Here is a 25346-nt window from a genome sequence, read left to right on the forward strand (position 1 = left end):
ATTATGGCCATTTAGCCTTTCTGGTAGTGTCAAATTAAATTTCCAACAATTCCAATATGTTTTATTGTTGAAATTTCTGATTGCACTTGTGCAGCTTTGTCTGCAAATAGCACTTGGTCGAACAAAGGATAATGCGCAACTCTGTCTAACAAATCTGGGAAGTAACAGCCCAAAATATATTTTAACTAATGGCCAAAATGAGCCATTTCTTAAATGTTTTATAAACATACCCGTAAACTATAAACTTTAAATATGGTTTCATCAAAATAAATTAGAGAAAAATGTCACTGTAACGATAATTGTTACATGGTTTAAATATGAGACACAAACTGCAATTGGGCGATTGTCCTCGAAAACTGGTTAAAAAGAATGTTTATTCTATGGATTCAAAATTAAAGGTTAGGGATGGAGCAAGTTGCCGCGTTGAGCAGGAATATTTTCAAATATACGTCGGGTGTAGGAACAGCTGTGTGGGAAGGGTACGTTTAATTTTCTAAAGAATGCTCCTTTGTCGCGAGAAAAGTGTTTCTTCTTTAATTAAGCTATGTTTAACTGATGTTTATTTTTAGAACAAATTTTAAAGTGTCTTATTTCAAAAAAACGTTCTTTCATATTTGAGTTTCTTTTTGCCATTAAGTAACACGGTTTCTGTAATAATGTGTGAAACATATTTTAGATTTAGCGCAATGGCATCAAATAACAAGAGCCCACGTCTGATAAAAAAAATCGGCACTCATGATGGTATGTTTCACTGCGACGAAGCCTTGGCTTGTTTTATGTTAAAACAGCTGCCCATATATAAAGATGCGGAAATTGTCAGGACACGGAATTCTTCAGTAAGTAAAAAATTCGTTTAAGCTATAGATTTTAAATCTGGCTTCTTAAGATTTTAGATGAGTGTGATATTGTAGTGGACGTAGGTTTTGTTTACGATCCTAAAATCAACAGATTTGATCACCACCAAAGAAGTTTTACAGAGACATTAAACTCTGTCAGACAAGATTTAACAAATACTAAATTTAATAACATTAGGTGAGTGCACCAAAGATTTGGAAAAAGCAATTTTTGTTATTGTGTTGATTTCTAATCTAATTCGTATAATGAAAAATGAAATTTTAAATATTTTAGGCTTAGTTCTGCAGGGTTAATCTATGCTCATTTTGGTTTAGAGGTTATATCAGAAGTTCTAAAGGCTCGAAATTTTGTAGCTGGCAGTGAATGCTTGACCGCTCTTTATCTCTACATATATGAGGGTTTTATTGAAGAATTAGATGCTATTGACAATGGCATACCAATGTATGCAGAGGGCAAACCCTTGTACAGGATAAACACCCATTTGGGTGCCCGCATCCATAGACTGAATCCTGTGTGGAATGCCCCTGAATCTGTTGATACAGACTCATTGTTTCGTAAGGCCATGCAAGTTGTTGGGTCAGAATTTCAGGAAATAGTTCTTCAAGTAAGTGTAAATGTCCCTAACTTTTTTTTATGCCCTGATAAAAATATTTTTAGGGGTATTCCTCATGGTGGCCTGCCAGAGCTATTGTTAAGAAGATGATCGCAAAGAGAAAAGAATTCTATGAAACAGGTGAAATAATAATTTTGGATGAGAGGTGTTCGTGGAAAGACCACATATACACTGTGGAAGAAGAATTAGGTATTGTCGGAGAAATAAAATTTGTGTTGTTTCCTGACAAATCTGCGGGGACATGGCGGGTACAAGGTGTTGCCGTGCAACCTGACAGTTTTATATGCAGGTAAGCTTTCGATTAAAAACTAAATATTTTCATTCTCGAGCAAAATTATTCAATTTTTAGAGTGTTTTTGCACAAAGATTGGCGGGGAGTGAGAGACGAGGAACTAAGTAAAGTGGCAGGTATTGAGGGTTGCCTATTTTGCCATTCGACTGGCTTTATTGGGGGTAATAAATCAAAAGAGGGGGCAAAGCAGATGGCGATCGCAAGTCTTAAGGCTGCCGAAGCAGGAGTGGAGTAGTTTTTTAATAAAGTGTTAGTTGATTATGTTTGTTCAACTTTGAATTATTCTGAAAATTATTCTGCAACTTGTCTGTAAAAATTAAAATTATTTGAAAATAGTTTCGGATGAACAACAATTTTTTTAGATAAATTCATACTGTGAGGTATGGTTAATAATTTTATTGTTAATTAAGTGACTGCTCATTTTCTACTTATTGTTTCATGTTATAGAAAATGTGTAAATAAAAGCAACCCCTTAAATTACAACGCCATTTTATTGTGCATACAATACAAGTATATATACATATACACTTTCTTAAACATATTTCTGGAAATTTCTGGACAGAATTTAACAACAAATATCCTTAGTTCAACAAAATTACCGTATAATAATAATAATATTCAACAGAAAAGTTAAAACGATAACATTACCTACATATATTTAAAATAAAGAACAATAAACGTATAATTTTTTCTACAGATATTAAATCCCTATTGCATTTACAACATTATTTTGTATAAGATCCGAATTTAGCGGATTGTCCTTTCGTTGAGTGTGGCGTCTGAAATCTTGAACATACGGAGGGTCGTCTTCTATACTTGGATCTTAGAATTTACGCTATTTTTCATTGTCTGTTATAAATGCAATATCGCTTAAATATATTTTAATATTTTGAACACACGGTTATTACACGCATTTTTCGCTATACTCCTACAGATTGTATTTATTTTATTCAAAAAAATAGAAAGTTGAGCTACATTCATATTGACATTATTTGAAAGATTTACATATTTTTGATATAAAATGAGCACATTCTTTTTATTGAGACATCGTAAATATAGTAGTACACAAATTCGTTCTAGGTTACCATAGTAAGTAACGGATTTTCATTCATAGGGAAGAAACTAAGTATAGGGTAGGATAAAGAAAATAGTTTACGCGGTTACAGAAAAATAAAATATGGCTTGGTTCCTCAGGTACGGATGGGAAACAGTTTACATTTTTTTTTTGCAAATCCGGCTTGCTTTATAAAATAAAAACGATCTGCTTTCACAGAGCTTCCGTAAGACACTATGTGTATGTTTTGATTTAGCAGAAGGATAATACACCAAAGTCTGCAAATACCTGGCTTGTATACCTAGATATTTTTTAAATGATAAGTTATATTATTACGTTAGATATATTGTTTCATTTTATCACACATTTTCGTGATCATTTATAACATAAAAAATAATGTACTAACACTCGAGGATCTGGTATTATACAAATATATAGAGAACAGGCAACTAGGTGGCAGAATGGAAAAATTAATAAATAAATAAAAAGTCAGCAATGATATCAGAGATCTAAAGTGTATGCCAATATATAATAGACTAGAATAATAACTTATCATCGGCCATTGCATTGCAAACCTTACATGTTGCTATGTATTCCGTTTTGATTAAGTATTTGCCTTATTTGCGAAAGCAGATCTGATATTGATGTTAATAAAAATAAATAAATAAATAAATAAATAACGGTCATTAATTAATATATAACAAGAAGATTAATATTAGTCTATTTACAAATTTACAAAGCAATAATACACTAAAATATGTTACGTGACACTATTTGGGTATTATTTTGTTTTGCTAAGCTTATTGGGTTGGCACATATTTTTGCTGCGGGACAATTTGGCCGGTCTGTGTCCAAAAACTGACGATTACTTCGGAATATTGATTGGAATATAGTGCCAAGTGACATACAACAACCCAGAGTATAATTATTTAACTAAAGAATCTGACGGACATTTTTACGTTTGGTTATTTTGTTTTACAAATTTATCACATTTAAATATTTTCCTTTACTGTTAGGTAGTTACTTAGGCCGTTCAGAAACTCTAAAATGGACGAACCAAGTTGAAAACCTCTGCCAATTAAACAATAATATCGATCAATAAGTACGGTTTTTTTTAATATTTACAATTGTTAGTTTATAGTACTGTATATGTCTCTACAATACTCATTCGTGGGGTGCTTAATAATTAGATTATTAAAAACACCACTCTTTCGAAGCAACGTTTCGACACTTTCGCGTATCCTTCACCGGGTTTGTTCAAACCACCACAAAACGTTAACAAGTGACGCCCATTGTATGGGTGGACAATCTATTTTGATAGTTCGTGGTTTTGTTTCATTATTTGTAACGTTAGTTGATATGGTTGGGTTTTATCGAAAAGCACTTGAAGCGCATTGCTTTGCTATTTTTTTTTCAAATTATGAACCGCCAATCACAGATACGTGCTAAATTAATATATTAGTCAAGAAGACAAGCGCAACAATTTTACTTTCGTTGATTGAAGTGAAGTCATTTTTTTTTTATTTAAAAAAATGTAGGCACATTTAGCGTAATTGTTAACGAACAAATATCGAAAGAAATTACGTCTGTAAGTATTTTATTGTACATAGTTATTTATCTAAAGTTCGTCGGCAGCGTAACAATAATAATAAAAAGTCTGTTATTGTAAATTTAATGCTTGCATAAATAATTGAAAATTAATTTAAGCAAAAAATGAGAACAAAACATTTGAGGAAGAAATAGTAATAACTAATTAGCGAAGTCTTACCTTGTTTGTGAAGCAAAAGAGCGAAATACAATTTCCATATGATTTTCTAATTACTAGTACCCATCCAGAAAACTAAAAAAAGTACCTAATATTTGTCTGACATAATAACTTATTTTAGAAATTATTTTCATCTCTGCTAATTTAATCTAATGGTTGACATCTCGGACGTCAATTATCTACAAGTATTGCCAGTGTTAAAATTGTGATTAATTTGGAGTAAAATACGTATGGAAAACGGTAAAGTCGGAATCTGTCCAGAAAAAAATGTCCGACCATTAGTGTGTAACCTCAAACTAAAAGTGACATATAAAACTTAACCTTGAGTTGAAATGTAAAAATCAGCTGTAAACAATAGATAATTTATTATTTTTCATATATATTTTTGAAGATCACTCCCTTATTTCATTTAATTCCGATTTTTTGTGACATCAGATCCAATTTATCAGACTATTACAAAGTTCTTCCGTCATATCTTTTACCATACTGCTCACTCTTGAAGTCTATGCTGGAGAACTGAATTGGAGTTCCCTTTGAATCGTATCCAATGACAATATTACATACCGTATTGACACAAACATTAGTTCCGGTTTGAGTCGCACATTGTAACTGATGCTTCAGGGTAAAACATTAGGTCGGAAGGTAGCAGCATTCTGCGAGGCGAAGAAATCGGATTCTGATAGTTTCCATACTTTTTTTCGTATTTTGTGTAGGTAATACCCTGTTTCGTTTATATTTTAAAAATTTCTCGCATAAAAAATACAAAAGCTCCTATACACAGTACCCACAGATTTTGCGAAACAACATTGAGCTGCACTTACTGGTAACCTGATACAAAAAGAAAATGCAATCGAGTACCTAAGTCAAAAACCACTCGAGAAACGCGTCGTTGAGGAACAAAATGGCCGTCAGTTCTAGGAGGTACATCGAATAACAACAATTAATTGATAGCTCTGAGCACCTGATATCTATAGACTACCATCGTTTGGCTCAGTCTGGCAGCCCACGTTAAGCCAATGTAAGGATAAGGTAACACTAAACATTACACCGGGGTAAAGTTATTGTTGTAATATTACAATAATTTTTGGAACATATCGGCCAATGATTAATCAACGTGTTCGTTTGGCACAATTTTTGAGCGAAAATGCGAAGACAAGTTCTTAACATAAACAACTAACACCGCACGTTCTTAAGATAAATAACTAACACCGCCGCCAAATTGGCATAGACTACGTTTGGTTAGTTGACGCATTTTTTGTAAGCTCAGAATAAACTACACGCAGAAGCGAGAACATAATTTAAACTTTAACAAACTAATTTATCTGCAAGAAATACAGAAAACTTTATTTCCGACATATTGTTTTGGGTTTCACAACTAACGATGTACTTCAATGCTATAATAAATATTAAGCTTGAATGTAATTGTCGCTTCTTGGTGCTGATTCTGCAGTCTCATCGTGCGAGCTGTTTATTAAGAGCATAAAAAGTATTGAGGATGTTCGTAAAAGTTTTTCAGAACTTGCTCGTTATTGATTTTCGAGTTTTTATTGCTCTGAGTTAATACTGAAGCCGTGTACATTGCTAAGACGATGTAAAGTTCGTAATGTTACAACAAAACGCGGAAAAATGGTTGCGTTCCAAACACATGTAACAATGATATCTATCTACGATAAGCGCTTACCACCTATAATAATAACATAGCGTGTTAAAGTCCCTAAGACCCATTCACCGAATACCGAAACACATAGCAGACGACATTATTCAAACCGAGAGATTACGTAAAATAAATGGAGATTGTCAGTTTCCTCGCGCAATATTTTAAAAACGCCTTCGAACCCTTACTTGTCTGTAACGCAGGCTTCTAAATTTGTAATAATAATAATAAAATCTAATATCGTACATACATTATAACATATACAAATATTTAATTATTAAGTATTAATATAGATATAGTTTCATAGTAATAGACTTTAAAAAGATCACAACACAGAGTTAAAGGTGGCGCTTCCTTTTGAGCGGAGTGGCGCCATTTTTTTGAGTACAAAAAAAAACCTCCCTGACGCCAGTCGTTTGCCCCGGACGACCCGCCCTGGATATATATATGGCACATTTATGCAACGTAGTAGAAAACCTACCGCAATATAATATAGTCGGCAGTCCATTCAGCGCCAAGAGATCATAACCCATTAATCTGCTACTATGGCTTTTGAATTCGCAAAACTCAATAACTAGTTTCCACTCAAATCTCCCTTCACTTCATCTATTTTGTCTAGTAACTGGATAATTCAGTATATATATATTTTTGAACTTTTTTGAACTAATTAACAAGTTCTTCTCGTTCACCTTGCCTCGAAAATAAAAATAGGAAACAAAGAGAAGGAAAAAATGGCAATGTTACCGCGCGGGTGTAGCTTTACTGATAATAACCAACCTTAAATCTTAACCGAAATTGTTAACTCAATTTGAATGAGGCCAATAACAAAACCACAATGTATTTTGTGCTAACTGTTAAGATTCAATCACAGACTATTGCAATGGACTGCATTGTTCGATGAACGGAGATTGAAACCTACTAAAATAGTTTGACATACATTTTTCCTATACCTACCAAGTTAAACGTTAAATCGTATAGAATAGTTAGTACCGTTTTATTTATTTTTTTATTAAAATAACGTCTCTTACTTTTATAGTTTTAAGTCTAGAAGTTTCTGGTATCTATCTACACTGCGCTACCGCTACGAGGATTATAAAAAAACCGGAAAAATTTGTTAAAATGTACGATTGTTGAGCAATTCATCGTCGATCCAATTACAAGTTAGGGGAGGCATTCGACGGGACAAACAACCGACATCAGCGTCATTTAAAATACATACGTATAGTTCGTTAATAATATTATGGCCGTTTTCTGTTACTTCTGATATTTTTGATTAACAACTTGAGTTCAGATCTTATTGCTCACATTTTGTTTTTATTATGCGAAAACCGATTTGCAAAGTGGACCAAGTAAAATCGACCATTTGACTTGCTAAAGGTATTAAAAACCAAGCAAGATTCATAGACCTCAAATAAAATGTTTAGTTTTAAAAGAAATTTTACTTTTGTTTCTGTCACTTAATAGAGAAAGGTGGAATTGAAAGTGGAACAATTTGTCAAAAAGAATTCTAAAGAAAAACGGGGTTTCAAAAAAAACCCAGTGAAAGATGATCTTATAAAAAAAGAAAAATTGAAATAGAAATTTGGTGGATTTGTACATAGACAATTGTCAACTTTTTTCATCATTTGGTTCTTTGTAAACATTTGATCTGTTTTTGTTGTGTGCTTAGAATTGCGCGTTTTAAAATTATTTTTTTTGCTGTAGTTTGATTTTTTTCATGACAAAAAAACATTTATTAATTTTAATAGAAACAGATTATTTTTTTACTATGATAAGAAAATGAAGGGAATTAAAAAAAAACAGGAAAATATCTGAAATAATGGAAGGGTATTTAATAGATATTATGGATAACCGGTTTTAAATTCTATTTAATTGTCCATTAGTCCGTATTACTTTAATGATTGTTTAGCGTTCTGATTCTCAGATCCACACACAGACTCCGAGGTGGTATTAAAAAAATTATTAGAGAAGGGGCCACAAAGTATCCAAAAATATTTCTTCACAAAGACGCGGTAATATTTTAAAAATTATTATCAAAATATTAGAACTTAGGGGCAATCTGCAAGGTCCACTTAGCAAGTCTCTGAGCACTTAATACGTTACCCGACGCTATTTACGGTACCTCGGCTAGTCTCATAGTTTACTGGATAGTACCGGGTGCTCTAATTTTCTTAGTGTAGTGTCTCACTCGACAATCGGAAAGGCACTGACGCCGCGCATGCGCAGCGTGTAACACAACCCCAATAAATATTAAATATAAATCTCTGTACTCTATGGATTGAAGTTCTTATATATTTTCTACTCTACCTATATTTGTTTAAGTTTTTTAAATACCCTAGAAATTTTTTCTTCTCTCTCTCTCGCTTGCTAAATTAATGTCTTTTATATAAAATCTTGCGGTGTATTTTTTTCTTAATAAGTTTAAGGTTTCTTTGATCTGACTCATACTTGTTGCGCGATTTTGATTGCCCGTGACCATGTTTCGATTAAGTTTTTTGTGTTATATATATATAGTATAATTAATGGCGATGGCCAAATTAAGGTAGATACATACCGAAAAAAAATAAAATTATAATAGTACCGAAACAATTTTAAACTACTACATACTAAAGGGGCTTGGCACGGAAAGTTCGTAACTGCTCGAAGAGAGGTCCTTAGTGTCTTTTTCGCTGTTGCGACGTTTCGTCGGTTCCGCGTCGGGCGGCCTGTGGGATTTCATGTGGGCGCTACGACTCTTGATTTTGTTAAATACTCTGAAGCGACAAACGACAATCTCATTTTAGTACAAATAATCGCGTTGCCACGCGAAGCGAAGCCCTTATTTTTTAGTAAACTTTGTATATTTACTTTTATTTTGAAAAAAGAAATACATATTGGGTTTCGAAAACATCAATCAAGCCAAAACGTCAAAAAAGTGTTTTTCTACTCCCGTCTGTAAAATACCTAATTATCCAACGATCTAGCGTGCGTTAAGCGTCACTTTACCACGTCAGTTTCGTTTCTCACGAAGCCGAACCACTTCGGACATTTCCGGAATTTTACAGCACGGATTTGGGAGCGATCGGATGTTTTCGGAGATACTACCCACCCTTTGAATTTTGACGTTTGTCAATTCGGACAGTCATGTCAGTGAATGTATTCGTGTTTTGCGAAAATGTACCCAAAAACTAACGGTCGTAGAAAAAGTATAGTATGCAACACGTTCGGTAATTTTTTTAACTCTAATGCCGTTTACCGTACTTGTTATTAATCTTAAAACAGTATATGGTCATACTAGTAATATTGTCAAAAGTTGGTGCATGTTCGATAATCGTATTAGGTGCACTTAAAATATTTAGAAGTCAAACAGCATATAGGGTTGGACAAAAAATACAAAAATTGCACAAGAGTAAAGTAATATATATATATATATATATATATATATATATATATATATATATATATATATATATAAATTGTATAACATTGGGATAACCCTTTTTTTTACAATGAAGGTTAGAGTAAGCAATGAAAGATCGCAGGTGCTTTTTTTTGTAAATGGCATTTATTCTCACTACTTGCAGCTTTCGCCCAAGATTGTAGGCTTCATCAAGTGCAGTATAAACTCTAAAAGATGTAAAAACACTCGGTACACATCGCAGCCGGCATTCTCTTGTTGATTAATTAATTATTAATTAAAAATGTTTGATTATTAAGAAATTTTATTTCGAATGCCTCCTTATAGACGGTTAACATTTTCTGCGAAAGCTGAGTTAGTTTTAATGTGTGGAGATGATTATAAACCAGTGCGAGAAGTAGCTTCTTCAGTAACTTCAATGGACATCCAAAATAAACAAAGTTACTATTCAACTCTATGTAATGAAGAAAACCAACTAAATGTACTTCAGGCGGTTGTTGAAAATCATCCGCAAGAACTTGAAAATTGATTAAGACTCGCACCTAATATATTGAGATCAATCTTTTGCGAATTTATGATCGCTTAATTACATGCATCGACCTAGAGGTCGACATACCTATAGAAAGGCTTCGATGGCTAAATGGCAGGGTCCGTAATATTAATATTATTATTTATTATAGTAAGTTTTCTCATCAAAAGTAATAATAATTATTTGAAATAAAGATTTTGTTTTGGTTGGTTTGGTTTCTTAAGATGCCTATTATAATTAGCAATGCTCTGCCTATTTAAAAAAGAATTTTTATAAAATTGTGTTATTAAATATCGCCGCAACAATCATAAAATTTGTGTTTAGCTAAAAAGACAAGAAAGAATTGAATAAATGGCAGTAGTGTTTAAAACTACTGAAAAAAAGAATATTATTGTTATTTTTAGAACAAACAATTTTTTTGTCTTAGGCTCTTTTCTTGGGAACATTCTGCTCAATTTTGTCAAATAAGGGTACTATTTTGTGGGTTGTGCAGTTAGAAAAAAAATCCAATATGTTGCACACTAAAATGTCCACAGCGTTACAACCAATATTTAACAAACTAAAACATTATTCAAAAAATTAGATTTAGACATGTTAATACCGTCTTTCACTAACAATTAGAAGATTACTTAACTTGTAATTAACGATTCTTATTAAGGAGATTAGAAAATGCAAAATGCATTTTTTTTTGCATTTTTTGCCTGTTTTCTACAAACATTTTTTCCAATCATAGAGCATTTATTGCATTTTATTGCCAAATTGATTGAATTAGGCACTATAGGGTATTCCCAGTAAAAGCAAAACTTTCTTTGTTAAATTGATGAAATAATATTGCAAAACGAATCCGATAGTTCAAACGTGAGACATATTTATGCGCCTTGTTTTGTAAAGTGAATTGAGTCTGTGTTTATCTATCCCGCATATGTTAAAATGCCGAGAACTGACTTGCAAATATGTCGTGGATAAAAAGTTATCTGGAGTTTACTTGGGATGGCACCTGTTTCCTATCAACTTTTTATAAATTTTATGAATCGTCCCCGGTAATTAAATTGTTTACACATATAATGTACTTAAATTTATTTAATTTCTAAGAGTGGAACCAATTTCAAAATATCCAGGTAGAAAAAACCTACAAGACACCTTTGTTAAACAAATAATATAAAAATGTTAGGAACGTTAGTTTAATAGAAACATTGGTTTTATAAAAAATCTCATTTTTATATATTTTTATCTGCATGTTGCTAGATATCACTATTTTCTATAGACACGAGATTTTTTTTTTGTAAAATAACAATAACAATAACAAACGGCTAAGTTAGTTTTGTCAAATATACAGAAAACCAGAATAGTGACTTTTCTCTAGTAGTCGACTGTAAGCAAGGATTTATTTATTTTTAAAATCTATAAGGAAATTTTCCCAAATGTACAACTCGGGCTTTCAGTCGGACAAATCGCTATATTTAGACCCGCAGGACTTAGGAATAGGATATTGTTTTATACAGCAAAAAATTGTAAGCATAGGTAAACCATATGTTCACATTTATTATTTTTTTCAGCATATAGTAAAAATAAGAAATATATATGTTTAATTACGTATTGAAGCAAATTATTTTCAGCTAATGTTAACAATTTTAACGTATTTACAAAAGTTTTCTACTCAAACATTTTATTTGGTACAAGTAGGAACGATTTCTTTAGGATCATTTTTTATTGGATTCAGACAGATATTGCAAAAAAGTCTCAGGTACGATTGCGTCATTAAAAAATTGTCAGAAATTGAAAGTAAAAACTGGCTTCAAAATCCCAAAAAATATTTTAGGAGTTTTTATACAGAATTTATACTAATTTCGAAAGTATAAATAACTGCAAGCAATAATTTGTTAACTCACGAATTGTATATTCTGCAAGTTGCTATTATCGGAATGTGTCAATGGTATTTGTGAATTATTAATTGTATAATTTTTTTTATAATCGCAAGTAATATTTGGTCACTGTAAGATTTTTACGTTTTGCAGTTTGCTATGTTAGTATCAATACAAAATTTTAATTTTAATTTTTTCATTGAATGAATATATTCAAATGGGCGTGCGGTATCGGTAGAAAATTAACATTAATGTTCACAATTTTTTGTGTAATAAAAATGCATATTTGTATTTTATGAAAATGAATGAAAAAGTGAAAAGTTATATGCATTTCAATGCGCATATATTGGGGTGTTCCGTTTGCAAATACTTGATGGTAGTACTGTACCCGTATATAAGACTATTTACGTTGACCATTTGATAATTTGTTTCGTTTTTAACATGACTCATTTTGTTTAACCCAAACAGATTTATTATTTAACGGGAATTCATATTTTGAGAGCGACTTATGGAGTATCCAAAATATTCGACAAGATAATTAACACTCGATTTAAGAGGGAAAATGTCAAAACGCTCAGGAAAGTTTTTTATTTTTTTACTAAAAAGGGCTTCGCTTCGCTCCGATATTTCTTTGTTAACTTAGACAGTCAGTAAAACAATATTCTATTTTATTTATCTGTTTTGTTTAACGTGACTTAATTAATGGCACTACTTTTTAAATTACGCTCAAGCTTGTGCAATATCATTTTACTACTTCTAAGGTCCAAGTCTAGATTCTAGTTATCTCAGAGACCGTTCGAGCGTGAAAGTTTGTGCTCTAATGTCTATAGGGAAGTAAAACACTAATACTGCGATTAATGGAAAAAAGAGAAGAAGCAGGTAGAAGTGTTAGTTGTTGGAGTTTTTTTTAACGAGATCGGTAACGATTAACATTGCGAATTGCGAGAGCCGCAAAAAATTACGTTTTTTCCTCGCGGACCAAAAAAAAAACATAATTTTTGTATTAAATATTCCAGTTCTTAGAAAATGTAATTGATCGGATCGTCCATTACTATGTTGTGACTTGCTGACGTGCGTTTGTTGTGGATAATTAATTTTGCCATCAAAAACTCCAGTACAGCGTAGAGTAAGACAGTAGTGAGCTTAAAAAATAAAACACTGCATGCTCGTAATGTTTCCCAACTAAAGGCACACGTATAGGTAACTGGCGATTGTAGGTAAACGACTATAAATAAAATAACAACGACGCAATGCCTCACTGAGTTTTTGGAGGTACAGAAAAAGCGTATCAAATTGGCATTGGTTTGCTTCCTGTTCTTTCTTCCAGCCCACTTCGATTTTCCTCTGTCCGTGATGTTCGAGAGCAAGTTGTCGTTCATGAGAAAAATAAAAAATGCTAAATCTTATTTAATCAAAAAGCCAGAACTCAAACGAATTAAAATATAAACATGTATGATGATCTATATTGATTTGGCCTTATGAGTAACTTGATAATAGGGAATTAATATATTATATAAACACCACTTAGGATGTTGATTTTTATTTTCCTTTTTCCTACATTTTGCTTTTTTGTTTACCTTCAGATCTCTAGAAACAAAAAAATTACAGCTTAAAATTTTTTGAGAAAGTAAAGATGCCATGAACAACATTTTCATAGCCTTTTGGTTTTTAGGATACAGAGATTGAACATTTCACGCACTCTTCATACCTCAACTACATATATTTTTCTCTACAACTCAATTCTGCCTTCCGAATTAGTATACAGAGTCAGGCCAAGAAGTTATCGCACTTTCCTTTTTTTTGTCTTTTTTTTACCTTCTCAAAAATATCTAATACTATGCATTTTATCCCACAAACAAACAAATACATGACAATTTTAGAAAATTTAATCCATAATGTAATAGTAAGCTATCGTTATTTTTTATGAACAAGAACAAAAACAAACGTCAAATATTTTCAGCGAGTTATTTTTGGATCGACTTAAAGCAGCTTATTCTCGTTTCTTTATGCTAGTATGTTTTAGACATAGAAGTGATGTGAGTCGGTCAAATGGCTTGGTCATATGCTTTTGTCATGGCACCATGACGGTCACGTTGAAATCAATTGCGACAATCAGTCATTTAAAAATAGAACTCTACTTTTTTGTTTTGTTATCAAACTTTTGAGCTTGGGAGCTGCTGCACAATAAGAGGTAAGCTTTCGTCTGTAATTTGATAGAATAAAAGGTAAATGTTTTGGATCAGCAACTTTCAACTTGGAAAGTCTATGTATTTCATGTCAGCAAAATGACAACACACTCAGCTGCGATAAATACGCCGACAATGTCAAAAATATCCTTTGAAAAGAAAAATACACGCCATTAGATACCCCAAATGTAGGGGCTATTTGGAAATATATTGCGAAAGTCTATATTTAAGCTGCCTACTCCATACATCTTGTGGAATATGAACGAAGTTTATGCCGTGGTAGAAGCATCCGTTCATTGATGCTTGGACAAATATACGAAATTGAATGTTATTAATTTCATAGTCACTACCCAACTCGCCTGTATTTTATAAAATATTTTGGACCGAAGAAAATAGATATATGGGAGAATATATAGGCCGCAAGATAAGTGAAGTATTTGAAGAAATTGTATTGTGTGTGTTATTATGTATTATGTATGCATGTACTGAATGTGCTTACGAGGGATCTTATGAAATTCAACCCGGTTAATATAACGGTAAACTCTGACAAGTCGATAGTAACAAACAATAAAAAAAGTAGTGTTAGGTGTATCTTTCCCGAGGATTGAACTAGAGAAACTGAAAACTAATGAGAGGAAGTCTCTAAAAGTACCAACCACCACTAGATGAGCATGTATAATCAAGCGACTTGAAATTATGAAAGAAAACAAATGTGTGTTGCAGATTTTTACAATAAGCGATGAATCACATGATTTGGAAACGATCGACAGAACATTCTTGATGATGATATATTTTGGATTAAAATTAATAATTTTTTTTTGAGTCTACCGAGAAGTGGATAGTTAAACTTAACTTAAACTTAAAATTAACATACGTTCACCATAATTTAAATTTACTTAATGATAGTTTGATGAACTCTTTGGAGTTGATGAATTTAGTTCTATAGTGTCAAAGGGATTCCGAAGAAGATTCCGGTGAATGCCAAAAAATAACGGAAATATCTGAGAGTGAGACTGATCCAGATTATTTGTTATCAAATATTCTCAATCTCATTTATTTATTTTTTATTTTTTAGAAATACTTGTTTTGTTTTTAAAAAGAATTTCTTATGTTCCTGTTCCGGCCAGTTTTAAGATAGGAGTTTGTTGTGCTATGTTATTTTATTTATATCTTTTATCATCATAAAATATGCGTAAATGTATATTTAAAAAAGTATTACAAAAAAAAATTAATTTTAGGAAGAAATATCCACTAAACTCCTAAATGACATATGTGACTAGTAAATTACGGTCAAATGATATGAAATTTAAATGACGGTCATTTTATATTACTGATATAGAATAAAGTAAAGTAGAATTATATTTCCAAAGGTGAGTAAGCATGAAAATCTCTATCATTATAAGTTTGGGCTTGTCAGATATTGAAAACTCAGATACTCTGTCTAACTTTCATTTATTATTGTAATTCATTGCCTTTCATTAAAGCATTTATTTTGAAAATTAAAAAAAGAAAATATTTAAAAAGGTAAAAAAAAGACAAATTTTCTAGTCTATAAATATTCAAGGTTTAAAAAAAATAAAGTAGGCTGACCTGGCCCTATATACTAATTTCGAAGGCGGAATTTACAGTTTTCACATTTCTTAGTTATTTGATAGTTGAGATACGAGGGGACCTAAAAATTCCATATTTCCCATTTAGTATCTTAAAAACTAATGGAGCTATGAAAATTTTATTAACGGCATCTGTAGTTTCACGAAAAATTAGTACACTGTCGAGAAAACCGGAAATTTATATGTATAAAAATTACGGAGATAGCCCAGCCCCTCAAAAGTACCCAAAAACGGGACCCCCCCGTACATACATTGGACAACGAATGTAAGGGTAGAGCAGTGCACGCTTAAAAACGCATTTGTTAGCACGTGCGTTATAATAATTGCGGTTTTAAAATATTGGTTAAACGTCTTTCGCAATGACGTGGTGGTGGACGTACTGGTAGTTTCGTGACATAAGCGACGTTGCCACATTTACGGTTTTTTTCCTTAACCATACTTCCTTGGTTTAAATAGAAAGGGTATGTTTTAATGAATGAATTTATTTAATTAAATTATGCCAATTTATGAACCACATAATTAGTGGTATTAACGAATTGGCAAATGTCAAAAACAATAAAAACTATTTACAAACAAAGAAAAAAAGTGCTCAAACGGACGTCCTTCTGCAACTTGACAATGTTATAAGCGGTCTGTAAATTCCCGTACCATATTTCAATGTTAGAACTCGAATTTCGGTGTTTAGTTTTTGTACGCATCAGTTTTAACGTGACCCCAAAGAAAATAAACTAGCGGATTTAAATCTCGCGAACGAGGCAGCCACTCGATAGTCACTTCCCAACATTTGAGTCAATTGCAGTTGTGCTCTAGTGGGGAGGTACTTCATTTTCTTGAAAGAGTGTAATCTTTTTCACCGGTGAGAATGCCATTGATAAAGAAAGGCCCTATAATTTTTCCACCAATTATTTCAACCCATACATTTAGCTTTTGAGGATATCCAATGGTGATTTTCGATTGACCAATATTGGCAAAAGTCGCCTCATCCATAACACCACCACAAAATTCCATCCGCCGATCTTAATTAAATTCAAGTTAATTAATTAAATCAGTATAAGGTATGTTACATGAAGAATACTTAGTTTTTCAAGAGCAATACAAAAATAGAATACAAAGATACAACATATTCTATTCTATTTAAAATAAGAAAGTTTGGTAGCTTGAGGAAAAATTGTGTATGTGGCAACGTAGCCTATGTCGCCATTAGCTTAATTAGATTCCCCCTTAAATAATAAATTGAAGTCTAATACTTCCTGTTCGACTTTTGTCTAACCCGCTATAGCGGAACCAAGCAAAATATTCGCGATCGCTAAAAATAAGTAGCAACGAACTTAGGAAAGAAACTAAAAGAAAAAACACAAACCAATACCAATCTGACCAATAGAGGTAGAGATCACCTTTCGTCCGCTCACTGGATGTTGTGTCGAACAAATAACGTGAGAAGTATAAACGGATAGTATATATATATATATTAGCACGTAAGCAGAGGACGCAACAACACACCGATCATTTACCTGTGATTGGATTAGAGCTTTGAATTGACGAATTGATGATTGAGTAGGTGGTAGGTAACTTACTTCCCGCATATCTTACAGGGGTACTCTTGGTCGGTCGAGTCAGGATGACAGATCGTCGAGCTGACCGATGACGTCGTCGTCGACGATGACGACGGACCGCCCATGTTCCGTTGTTTGTCGGACGCTATCGACGACGGCGTCGGGGAATTCCGGGCCGTTCCGCCGTGGATTCGGATGTGACCGTTCAAGGCCGCTCGCGAGTTGAAACTCTACAAATAACGACGATATTGGTACATAACCATAAAATACGAGTAGGCGATCCAAACCACGTGATCAAGTATGGTCGTCTAGGGTAAACAATTGTAGTAGATCGGGTGTGATGACGTTCTATTTTGCATATTATTAAAAGAAAATCCCGATATTGGTGACAGATAATATTAAGAAACTGTACAATAGTTGGCGTTGTTTACCTTATGAAATGTTTTTTTTGTTAGTTATCAGGTGAACTGCATTTAGTGGATGATTTAGATCTATTTAATGTAAATTTAGAAACTGTTCTCAATGCTTTTTGGTATTGCAACCAATGTTCTGATTCAGAATAGAATTTAAACAAACAATGAAAACAATACTTTCGGTTTTTACTCCTAGCTTTCATTAAAACAGATGTGAGTGGTTGTTATATTATTATAACTTGTGTGTAATAGTTCCAATTTAAGAAACAAACATCATTGTAATATTAATTTTATATTACATTTAAAATGTTGGTCTTTACAGCTCACACAATTGTTAATTAATATTTTAAGATAGGTATTTTAAAAGTACAAATTTTAAAATAACATGCCAAACCTTTAAAGTCTGGATTCAGTCTTTATAACTTTATAAAGGTGATGATCAACTGATTAAAGAAACGTAATGCTGTAGTACTGGGGACGTATTCCTTTATCAAATGAATATTTAAAGCCAGTTTAATATTTCCATCTGTTTATATTTGATGTATCACCCATTTAAGCATATGACGATTTTTCTTTCTTCTTTGTTCTAAAATATTCAATTTTTTTCGCTGCAAAAGTGTTCCAATATTGGAGTCAACGATAAATTCGTTTGAGTAGATTTTCCAGTACGTTGAGTCTTATTTTTTTTGTTTGTTTTTTCGAACTGCAAAAATCTTATTCGATCGCGGTTTCAATGGTTTCCACAACCAACCACAACATAAGTTGAAGGCATTGTCAACCTTTTCCATATTTTATGTCCTCAAAAGTAATATAATATTACTACACCAACGAAACCGAATCTTTTACACAATACCCACCAAGAGATAAGAAAAGCAAAATACACTGTTAATCCAAGCTTTTATAGTTTAGAAAACAACCAAGCACTTAACGGACACAAAATGAGATTATATGCCAAAAAACAAATAGTTTTGCTTACAAAGAAACTTTTTTTTTGGCCTAGGAAGCCATACTGAATTTAATTTGCCAGGTCGCTGGATTGCCTAATTTCGACAGTAACAAACAAAATTCCTGTCGATTTACGATACGCAGTGATGAGCTAGATAAAGAGGTCATTTTATGACGTAACTATACAATTGCTCTGACTGGACACAGAATGTATTGCTATGTATTCAAAACCATAGGTAAAAATTAGAAGTTTAACTCAATATATGTTAACAAAATGGCTTGCTAATATTTAGTTAAATATTATCCATAAACAGTAAATAGCTATTTTTGTAACGAGATTTGATAACCCAAAAATTGTGCAAACATTTTGTTCTTTAATTTGTTTTATTCGGGCTTTCGCAGCTTTAAAATGTAAGAAATAAAATGCTCCAGTAAATACATCATACATATTACGTTTGGTTATGATGTTATTAAAATCCAATACCGAATAGCAAGAAATTCCATTGGAAATCTTATAGTTCATATGTTACTACAAAAGAATTTTTTTTGTATAATATATGGGATATATACTCGTACAGCAAAAGTTTAAAAATTTCACTCTATATGAATTGCAGCCTAAATCGTTAAAAAATTTCACTCTATATTTTTCTCTCATTCGAGGCTGTATTTTAATAAAATAATTCAACGGATCCATTTTATTTCATTATAATGGGTGTTTTTATTTCGATGTATACAACTTTAAGTTGGAATTATTGTTCAAGATGGCGACCGATTTAACAGCTGTCAAGTGATTTATTCTCAGTTTGGTTTGGCAATTCATCATGAATAGACTCACGCCTGAACAACGCTTGCAAATAGTGCAATTTTATTTCAAAAATAATGGTTCTGTAGGGAATACGTATCGCGCACTACGTCCATTTTATCGTCCATCAGAGCAGTTAATTCGATTAACCATGGAACATTTTCGCATCACGTTTACTCTTATTGATAACTCGCATCCCCATCCGTACGGTGCGCACCGAAGAAGTTATTGCTGCTTTTGAGCGTAGCATTGAGGAAGACCCGAATGAGTCCATCCGCCATCGAGTACAGGAATTGGATCTGTGTCCATCCACTTTATGGAAGATTTTGCAGAAGGATCTTGGTTTACTTGCTTACAAAATCCAACTCGTGCAAGAATTGAAGCCAAACGATCATCAAGTAAGGCGTAGATTCGTCGAATGAGCCCAAAACGAGATTGCCGTTGTTCCCGATTTTCATAAGCGAATTTTGTTTAGCGATGAAGCGCACTTCTGGTTGAATGGCTACGTCAACAAACAAAACTTCCGCATTTGGAGCGAAGCTAATCCTCGAGTGTATGTCGAAACACCGTTACATCCAGAAGAACTGAATGTTTGGTGCGCTTTATGGGCTGGTGGAATCATTGGTCCGTACTTCTTCAAAAACGATGATGACCAGAACGTTACAATCAATGGTGATCGGTATAGACCTATGATTACTAACTCTTTCATTCCTGAATTGAATAACCATGACGTCCAGGAGATGTGGTTTCAACAAGACGTCACAACATGTCACACAGCTCGTGCCACAATCGATTTATTGAAAGACACGTTTGGTGACCGCCTAATTTCACGTTTTGGACCTGTGAATTGGCCTCCAAGATCTTGTGATTTAACACCGCTAGACTACCTTCTGTGGGGCTATGTAAAGTCATTGGTCTATGCGGATAAGCCACAAACGCTTGACCATTTGGAAGACAATATTCGCTGTGTTATTGCCGATATACGGCCACAAATGTTGGAAAAAGTCATCGAAAATTGGAAGTCCAGATTGGACTACATCCACGCCAGCCGTGGCGGTCATATGCCAGAAATCATATTTAAAATATAATGCCATAAGATTATCTTTCGGATAAATAAAATTCATGTCAATCGAATAATCCATCGTTGTTTTATTGCAAATTAAAGTTCTATATATCTAAAAAAAACACCCCTTATAAATACTAAAGTGGTTAGTTAATGCATTTTAGTTCACTGTAGAGACTGTTCAGCTCTTCATTATTTACGAAAGACCTAGTCTTACTTTACTAAAAGAGCTGATACCAACATTTTTCTACATTTAACTCTAGTTTGTTCTTCTGGCACCAAACACAAAAACAATCAAGATTTTACAAACTATTAGACAACCTGCAAATTTTAAGCGGTTGCTATTGATAAAATATGTAACAATATCATTAACAAAAATATTGAGCAATGTCCACCCTGAGGAACACCAGATGTGACGTGATTTACATCAGAAGAGTATATAATTTTATGTTTTTTTTTTGCGAATTTGTCACAAAAAGTCATTTGGTGTCTAAGCAACCGCAATCGTCTTACCTTAACGATGATTAAAATAATATCTTAACGACTACTTATTAAAATGAGTTAATCGTTTCCTTGCAAAACACATTGAACAAAAAAAATGAATTTGTCTCATCTTTAAAACAGTACTCACTCACGCAGGATTTGAAATTCAAACTGACAATTACGCCCCCTGGTAGAAATTTGAAAAGCATTTTCCCTTGTCCTATTATTTTATCGTTTTTATTTTAATTTTATTATTTTGTTTTGATACCACCTTTAGCCGATTTGTAGATCTAGTTGTCGAAATGGTGTGTGAAGTAATGAAATAGTATTCATGTTTATTATAAAAGCGATTGTTAATTGAAAAAAAATGGACCAAATTTATTTTTCATTTACTCACTGCGGAGCAGTCTGGGTATTCGCAGGCGAAATTCCTCATTGGAGATTCGCTATCCGCAATCTAGAAAAAGAGAACTATATTTGAAAAACCGATCCCTATCGAACAGGGAATAGTACACCTACCCCTAACAATCTCACGTCCGGATACGGTTTCTCGTCGCTCTCCATTTGCGAATTGTTGTGGTTCCTTTTCAACTGCCTGACCGCTTTCAGCCTTCCGTATTCGTCTGAACAGACCTTTTTCCATACGTAATAAAACTGGATGCACTGCTTTGCGGTTTTGGTTTTGATCTGAGGATGAAAGCGTTTAGGCTCGGTTCGAAACGTAGAGTAGGAATCGACTACGCGTACCTCGTCCGAAATTCGGGCGAAATCCTTGTCAAACTTGAGCAGAGCCCGATGGAAGACCTCGGTTTCCAACGATGACCATTTGTCGCTTTCACTGTATTGGTAGGCTAGGAGGGGATGGTCTGCCGGCAGGTTCGGGGATGGTTGCATTAGACGAAGCATCGCATCCTGAAATGAATAACGATGTGAACAATTCTTCTCTTTACCCCGTGCAAATTACGATAGAAGTGAAGCTGTTCGCCGGAAAATTCAATATTCATTGTCGAAATACACCGCATCCTTCTCTCATTGGAAGGAATGTGGGATCCAGACAACAACCGCTAAATTGGAGAATCGGAAAGATAAGATGCTTCTTAGTCTTATTGTTTTAATGAATCTGTAGGCGATTGGTTGTAGAATCTGACTGTATAAAGCACGTCATATTATAATACGACTGGCAGTGTGCCACATTTTTTAAAGACCTCTTGGTTTTGAAAATAACCTTAAAGCTTGACCTTTGGAATATTAATTACATCATCGAATGGAATGGAATCAATTTGGTAAACATCAAAGATATTGTTGGGATCCAAATATCCTCTATTTACTTTAGCAACTTTGCTACAGATTGACCTATGTGTGGCAAAAAACAAGAGTAACGAAAAATGTAATTCATGCAGATCAATAATAATCAATTAATAATTAATGGTGCCATATAAAGTATTTTTCCATGTAATCGGAACACGCAGATATTCTATGAATGTTCATCAGCGAATATATATTGTTTCAAATCCCATAAATATTAAGTAATTGAAAATATCTTCTACCAATCTGCTGACATATGTTGGCTTTCATATATTTAATAAAGAAAATCTGATGAATAACTAAAACCAAATATTATTTTTCCTATATTCATAAAATATTCGATGGGCGACATTACAAAAAAATAACTTAAAGATTTTTAAGAGTGTGGAAAAGGCGCTGGACAAACTTCTAAACTGGTTTGGGTATAACGTGACAATCATTTCGTATAGAAATTAAAAAAAAAAAACTACTCATGCAAAGTATCAAACCACTTGCTACTGCGGTGGATCAGAATCAGTGCTTTTTTGATCTCTGGGATCGTCTCAGTCCAGTATGAGTACGTTCATATCGTTCTCTCTTTTTGTTACTATAAAGAGACAGATGGTATGAAATACACTAAGCGAGGTTTGGTGAAATTATGACGTGTGTCTGTTTGAATTGTGAAATGAAGCTAAATAAATATATTTTAATAAATCAAAAAGTGATCATTAATTTGGGTCTACTGTATATACCCATCCACCTGCAAAACTAGGAATGTTTTTAATTTTAAGTGAGCAAGTGACTATTACAAAGTTGGGTTATGTTATCGAAAACGATGCCACGTCTCCGCCACTTACATATGTAATAACAAGTATTCTATGATTTTACGATTTTGTAAAAGTCTTAATTGGAAAGTTAATTTTTGGGGTTTCAATTGCAGAAACAGAACTTGGTATAGGCATATTGAAAATGAGACAGCTACATAAATGCAAATCTTGGAAAAAACAAAGAGAACCAGACCAATTATTCGGATGAGGGTTCGGCTTCCTATGAGGTAATTAAATCTCCTTCAAGTAGTGGCGAACAGTTATTTATGGACATTCGTGGGAATAAAAAGTCTGAGGAAACTATATTTCTGGTCTTGGCAACACCATTTCCATTGAAATGTTTAATATTTTTTAACATAATAAATCATATTTTTACAGATGCTTAAAAAAAATTTGTTAGACTAAAAATGGAATTAACCGGTAAAAAGTTTCGAATCGAATTTTTGACGTGGACTATCAAGAAAAGAATGCAATGGTTAACTTAATTCTTTACATGGCGATGGAGCACCGTGAAAAATTGGTTTAACGAACTCAATCATAGTCGACGTTCGCTCCAGGATGAATTTTATGAGGGTCGTCCAAAATCACTTGTTGTGCCATAAAACATGGATGCTGGGTGTGAACTGATAAGATCATTAGTACGCTCATAAAAAGGCTCGTGTCGATTGGGGCAAAAAATATCAACGTGGTACTTCAAATCATACTTCAGTACTTCAAACTATCATATCTGCACAGGTGACGAATTATGGATCTATGCATATGAGGCTGAAACAAGACTGCAATCGACTGTATGGGTCCTTCAAGACGAACAAAATCCAACAAAAGTTGTTCGCCGAAGAAGCACATCGAAGCAAATTGTGGTCCATTTCTTCGGTATTACTGGTCGTGCGGCTGCAGCGGCGTTAGAGCAACGTAGGGCGCTGAATTCTGAATAGTACACTACCATTTGTTTGCCAGAAGTCATCGAAAAAAATCGTCACATGAATCAAAAGAGATTGCATCATGACTTTTCCAGCTCTCACACATCAACTTAAAACAAAGTGGTTTTTAATCAGCCAAAACATTGAGTTGACGGGCTATTCGCCGTACAGTACTGATTTGACACCTAATAACTTCTTTTTATTCTCACACATTAAAAAAAAGTTATGTGGTCAACGTTTTTCTACGCTCGAAGAAGCGGTTGATGTGTTTTGAAGCTCACTCAATCTGAGTGGAAAAACTGCTTCAACGATTGGTTCTAATGCATGGAGAATATTTAGAAAACATTAAAACCAAAAAATTATTAAGAAAATTTTAACAATTACATAATTGGATATTTTGTTTTGCTGTAATCTAAAATAGTCCGTGTGTTCTTTTAGATGCTGTACAAAAAGTGGGACCAAGGACGACAGCCAACGAAATTGAACAACTTTCAAAGACTTCAATTTCAATGGATTATTTCAATATATTTGCGTAATATTCTCTCATTGCCATTTGCCAATAGTCAGCAACAAATATTGAAGAAGTATCGAACATTCGTTACAAACATTCTATGCAAAGGCAAAAAGCATTCTTAAGATTATTCAGTAGATATAATTCTCCTCACTTACGTGAATGTTTCCGCCACACATGTGAAGCAGATGCATCGCATATTCCTTGTTCCTTCCGCCTCCTGGTACCGCTGCGCAACATGCGAAATCTAGATACATTTCAACTGCAACAGAAGCGTCGTTTAAGTTTCGTCGGCTCCTTAAACGAACATCGTTGCTGAAGGAGACTTATTACCTTCGTTGTCCGAACAGTTGTTTATGCCCGGATCCCATAACAAATCCTCGTGCATCGGTTCCGGGTTAGTTCTGTTCCGGGACAGCGTGAACGAAGGGATCGTGCACTGAAATTGTGGACCTATGTTTATATGCGGGGTGGAGTCCGTTTCGGGGATAGGGTCGTTCGTCCAATTGGACCCGTCCTCGCAGAATTTCTGCTTCAGGTTCGCGTACAATCCGGTGCCGGCCCTTTGAGGGTTTAATATCGGCTGAGGGGTGTACTGCGACGAACCTTGGGGCTTACTTCTCGTCGCTCTTAGCTTGGATTGATGGAAGACCGGTAATTGAAGAGGTTCCGTTCTCTGTCGTTTTCTCGATATTCTCAAAGTGTTTGTCGTTGGTATCCTAAAAAGT

General features: G+C 33.6%; 2 protein-coding genes across 7 annotated transcripts in view; one reads left to right on the forward strand and one right to left on the reverse strand.

Moving 5' to 3' along the window:
• The first annotated feature begins 397 nt into the window (after positions 1–397).
• On the forward strand, positions 398–2237 carry LOC132701588 (MYG1 protein). The gene is made up of 6 exons (XM_060669663.1): positions 398–479; positions 677–836; positions 887–1032; positions 1129–1459; positions 1513–1757; positions 1818–2237. Exons 1-6 carry the CDS (start codon positions 406–408, stop codon positions 1993–1995), a joined length of 1134 nt encoding a protein of 377 aa, XP_060525646.1. The 5' UTR covers positions 398–405; the 3' UTR covers positions 1996–2237.
• Positions 2238–2246: 9 nt separating this feature from the next.
• Positions 2247–25346, reverse strand: part of LOC132701551 (uncharacterized) — a 731275-nt gene continuing 708175 nt past the window's right edge. For 5 of the 6 annotated variants that reach the window (XM_060669616.1, XM_060669597.1, XM_060669606.1 and 2 more), the window contains 7 exons: positions 24952–25337; positions 24777–24880; positions 21824–21988; positions 21596–21763; positions 21474–21533; positions 17392–17600; positions 2247–8986 (listed from right to left, as the gene is read on the reverse strand). In XM_060669616.1, the coding sequence (XP_060525599.1) occupies positions 8833–8986; positions 17392–17600; positions 21474–21533; positions 21596–21763; positions 21824–21988; positions 24777–24880; positions 24952–25337 (1246 nt within the window). In that variant the 3' untranslated portion in view covers positions 2247–8832. Of the gene's footprint in view, positions 8987–17328; positions 17601–21473; positions 21534–21595; positions 21764–21823; positions 21989–24776; positions 24881–24951; positions 25338–25346 lie in introns of all 6 variants that reach the window. The other variant, XR_009618790.1, reaches the window with a different exon arrangement.

This window comes from Cylas formicarius, unplaced genomic scaffold (assembly GCF_029955315.1).
Source record: "Cylas formicarius isolate icCylForm1 unplaced genomic scaffold, icCylForm1.1 PGA_scaffold_10__41_contigs__length_53128322, whole genome shotgun sequence".
Classification (NCBI taxonomy): Eukaryota; Metazoa; Arthropoda; class Insecta; order Coleoptera; family Brentidae; genus Cylas; species Cylas formicarius.

Coding starts and splice junctions, on each gene's coding strand:
- LOC132701588 (XM_060669663.1), top strand. CDS start 406: ATGGAGCAAGTTGCCGCGTTGAGCAGGAATATTTTCAAATATACGTCG. Junction 480..676: donor GGAACAGCTGTGTGGGAAGG/GTACGTTTAATT, acceptor AACATATTTTAG/ATTTAGCGCAATGGCATCAA. Junction 1,033..1,128: donor ACTAAATTTAATAACATTAG/GTGAGTGCACCA, acceptor TAAATATTTTAG/GCTTAGTTCTGCAGGGTTAA.